Below are 4,585 nucleotides of genomic sequence, written 5' to 3'. Positions count from 1 at the left end.
GGGAATGTGTAGTGTAAACATTTTCCACAGCCTTCCAATAGCCTATATGATAGGGAGAGTAATAATGATAATAATAATAATAATATACAGTTGTGTATACAATGTATTTGGATATAGTGTAGGCACATTTCTTGTAACACTGATGATTAGAGAGTGACAAATTATAGAAGGTGAGGTATTATTGGTAATAAAATGTAGAAGACAGAGAAGAAGCCAGAGGAAAAAGTAGACATTTAATGTGATATTTATTTTTCTCTCTTTATCTTCCTTTTTTTTCTTTTAAACTGGTATTATGTGAAGAGACGAGCCATTTGGATAATATTTGTGACCCTGGAGCACAAAAGCAGTCATAAGGGTCCATTTTTCGAAATTGAGATTTATACATAATCTGAAAGCTGAATAAATAAGCTTTCATTGATGTATGATTTGTTAGGACAATATTTGGACAATAGGCTATTTGGCTGAGATACAACTATTTGAAAATCTGGAATCTGAGGGTGCAAAAAAATCTAAATATTGAGAAAATCACCTTTAAAGTTGTCCAAATAAAGTTCTTAGCAATGCATATTACTGATCAAAAATTTACTTTTGATATATTTACAGTATGAAATTTACAAAATATCTTCATGGAACATAATCTTTACTTAATATCATAATGATTTTTGGCATAAAAGAAAAATGGATAATTTTAACCCATACAATGTATTGTTGGCTATTGCTACAAATATACCCCAGCGACTTAACACTGCTTTTGTGCTCCAGGGTCACATTTTATAACAACACGAATGAGAAATTATCTAAAGTGTCTCACATCACCTGTATTCACACCCGTAGTTCTGTATAGTCATCTGATTGATATTAGTCAAACACAGACAGATTGTTGACTACCAGCGTAACATCTGGTTCACTTTGCATCTTTTCCAGTCTTGACTAAGGGTGCTTTCACACCTGGCTCGTTGTTTCGGAACCTGGCGCGTTTCCCCCCTTAGCTCGGTTCGTTTGGGCATATGTGAAAACGGCAATCGTGCTCGGATCCGCGCCAAAACAATCGGTCCGAGATCGCCTGAACGAGGTGGTCACGACTCGATTGAAATCGAACTCTGGAGCAGTTCAGTTGTAGTGAGAAAGCAATCGATCCATATATATATATATATATAGATATATATATATATATATATATATATATATATATAGATATACATCATTGCATTCTGTTTTTATTCACAATTTGTACAGTGTCCCAACTTTTTTGGAATCGGGTTTGTATATGAACATATCTATGTGTACGTGTTAGGGGTGTAACAGTACACAACTTCATAACAAAAATTAACTTTTGTTTCAGTTGTTCGATCGGGCAACATGACGGTAGTATCCTACATAAATCGCCAGGGCGGCCTTTCCTCCCCACGCCTCTTCAGGATGGCAAAGAGCCTGGAGTGGGCCACTTGCGCTCCCTAAAAGCAGCGCACATACCGGGCAAACTGAACCAGGGAGCAGACATGCTGTCTCGGAGCAACATCCCCTCTGGCGAGTGGATGCTTCACCCCCAGACGGTTCGGAGAATATGGGAGATCTTCGGGAAGGCAGAGGTCGACCTCTTCGCCTCAGAAGACAACTCTCACTGCCCAATCTATTTTTTGAAGGAAAGGGATGTGCTGGCCCACAATTGGCCCAGCCTTCTCATTTAAGCTTTTCCCCCGATCGCCCTGGTCCCTCAGGTCATCAGGCAAATCAGGGAACATAGGCACAAGTTTCTTCTAGTGGCCCCGCTCTAGAGAAACCAACTATGGTTCTCAGAGATGTCTCAGCTGCTCACGGCAGCTCCATGGCCCATTCCCCTGAGACGGGACCTCCTCTCTCAGGCGAACATGACGATATGGCACCCCCAACCCAAGTTGTGGGCCCTACACTTATGGCCTCTTGATGGGAGCCTATAAACCTCCCAGAGGGTGTCTTAAATACCATTTCTCAGGCTAGAGCCCCTTCCACAAGGCGCTTCTATGCCCTCAAATGGTCGGTCTTCACCGCTTGGTGTACAAACCTCGGTGAAGATCCATCCACATGTGACATATCTTCGATATTGTCTTTTCTTCAAGAGCTGTTGGATAAGAGTTGCACCCCCTCCACACTTAAGGTCTATGTGGCGGCCATAGCAGCTTTTCATGCTCCTATAGACGGGATATCGGTCAGCAGGAACAATCTCGTTGTTCGATTTTTGAAAGGGTCTAGGAGGTTGAATCCCCTAGACCCTTCTACGGTCCCTATGTGGGATCTGTCTACGGTTCTGAGGGTGCTCAAAGGCCCCCCCTTTGAACCGCTGCAATCAGCTGATATTCGACCCCTGTCGCTAAAGACCGCTCTGCTATTGGCTTTGGCATCGGTTAAGCGAGTTGGAGATTTACAGGTGCTCTCTGTGAGCCCCTCCTGCCTTGAATCGGGCCTAACGACTCCAAGGTCGTCCTGAAGCCTAGGCATGGTTGCGTACCTAAGGTCCTCTCTACTCCATTCAGAGCACAGGTAATCACGCTCTCTGCACTCCCCCCCTTGCAGGAGGACCAGGAGCTAAAAATGCTCTGTCCTGTCAGGGCATTAAAAATTTACATTGACCGCTCCGCCTCCTTTAGGGAGTCGGAGCAGCTCTTTGTATGCTTTGGTGGCCGCACCAAGGGGCTTCCGGTCACAAAGCAAAGACTATCCCGTTGGATAGTTGACGCAATAGCTCTTGCATACTCCTCCTTGGGCCTTCAATGCCCCATCGGGGTCAGAGCACATTCCACGAGAGGCATGGCCTCATCCTGGGCATGGTCCAGTAGTGTGTCCATTGCAGAAATTTGTGCGGCGGCTGGCTGGTCCTCGCCATCCACCTTTGTCATGTTCTACGACCTAGACGTCCCTGCTTTGCAGGCTCAGGTCCTTTCTGCTTAACTGTCTCTCTGAGCTCAAAATGCTCCAGGAACCATATCCCCGCCCTAAGGCTGGATTTAATCCTTGCATAGCTTGACTATGTTTCGAACCCGCTGAAGTTCCCACGTCTGGGCTTAGCTTCCGGCACGCTCTCGGCCCTATCTAGTTCCGAGGCTGTGCGAAGCTCTAAGAACGATTTTGTAAGGCCGGGTTCGACCTCTATGAGTTAGCCCATTTCTTTGCCTTCTCTTGACCAAAAAAGAATCCGGGTCTCTGGCTATGGCCTGCTTCATTGTAATTGATCTACAGGGCCCCCTTCTGGATGCCCTGGACAATTACTTATAAGTCGTTCATCTACCATAGCATGGTGTGATTGAATAGGTTCCCGTAGCGTCTAGCGATGCAGTACGAAATGAAGTATCGAAAGGGAACGTACTCGGTTACTAATGTAACCTCAGTTCCCTGAGATACGGGAACGAGTACTGCAAAGCTAGCCGTGCTATGATGGTGCACGACTCTGTCGTCGCTTTAGTCGATATGAATCCGTGATCCTATGCCGAGCACCTGCTTATATAGCCAGATGCCCTGCCCATTTTGGCGGGCTCGTGTTCACTGTTTCACCATAGGCTCGCCTCATTGGCTCATTTCTGAAACAATGGCAGTGCAGATGCACTGCTGTGATTGAAAAAAAAGGCTTCAGTAAATCGGAGAAAAGGAATTTCCCGTAGCGTCTAGCGACGCAGTACTCGTTCCCGTATCTCAGGGAACCCGAGGTTACGTTAGTAACTGAGTATGATTATTATATTTAAAAAATAGATAATAATTGAATTTTGAAGTTTGGGTTCTGTTGTTGATCGTAAACTTATAGTAATGTTTAAGGGCTCCCTATTGTTTAGAGCAGTGGTCGCCAACCCGTCGATCGCAAACGACTGGTAGATCTTTATCACTGTCCCAGTAGATCCCGAAAATAACAGTAAAATAAGTACAAAAATGCATTACATTTATGGGGTTATAATAATATATCACTGAAGGGAACTGTCTTGAGAAAAGTTTCGATGGCAATTGCATTTTCTTCTCCTCCGTATAAAGCACAGCTCTGCTTTGTTTACAGCGGTAAACAAGAAAACGTTATATTGTGGTCGGTTCATAAGCAGTGTTGCCAAGTTAGCAGTTTTCCCGCAGAATTGGGCTACTTTAACACTGTTGCCGCGTTTATGTCCGCGGGTTGAAGCGACCCCAATAATGTAATATTTAGCCCCTGGAATGTGAATTTTACTGGAAGATCCCCGCCGAAAAATTTATATTTTACCCCTGGAATGCGATTTTTACAGGGGAAGCCCCCTCGAAATGCGATTGTTTTACTGCGAAAACCTGGCAACCCTGTTCATAAGCGCCAGAGAGTGCGTCTCATTCAGACCTGCTGTTTTTGTTTCGTGCAGATGTTTTATGTAGCAAATAAATAAGTCAGACCATTTTGTTTTTGTTTTAAATCCTGAAATTAATCTAAATCAAATCAAAAACAACTGCTCCTGCAGATCATGATTAAAATGCAGTGGTTGCCTCTAATTTCAAATTACTAGATATTTTTGTTTAAAGCCAGTTTGTTTGTTATAAAGCAAGCAGCCAATAAATACATTTGCTTAAATATCAGTATCAGAATCAGCCAATTTGCTAGTTAAAA

The 4,585-nt window shown here is 43.8% G+C and overlaps 1 protein-coding gene across 1 annotated transcript in view; it reads right to left on the bottom strand.

Annotated features, from left to right (window-relative positions):
• Positions 1 to 1,519, bottom strand: part of LOC107569135 (eomesodermin-like) — an 11,682-nt gene extending 10,163 nt beyond the window's left edge. Inside the window, exon 1 of the mRNA XM_016255139.1 lies at positions 1,474 to 1,519. Coding sequence (XP_016110625.1) covers positions 1,474 to 1,519 — 46 coding nt within the window. The remainder of the gene's footprint in view (positions 1 to 1,473) is intronic.
• Between the last annotated feature and the right edge of the window lie 3,066 nt (positions 1,520 to 4,585).

Source organism: Sinocyclocheilus grahami, unplaced genomic scaffold (genome assembly GCF_001515645.1).
Source record: "Sinocyclocheilus grahami isolate Dianchi unplaced genomic scaffold, SAMN03320097.WGS_v1.1 scaffold1315.1, whole genome shotgun sequence".
Classification (NCBI taxonomy): Eukaryota; Metazoa; Chordata; class Actinopteri; order Cypriniformes; family Cyprinidae; genus Sinocyclocheilus; species Sinocyclocheilus grahami.
The sequence above is the reverse complement of the archived record's forward strand: the minus strand, read 5'-3'. Positions and strand labels throughout refer to the sequence as shown.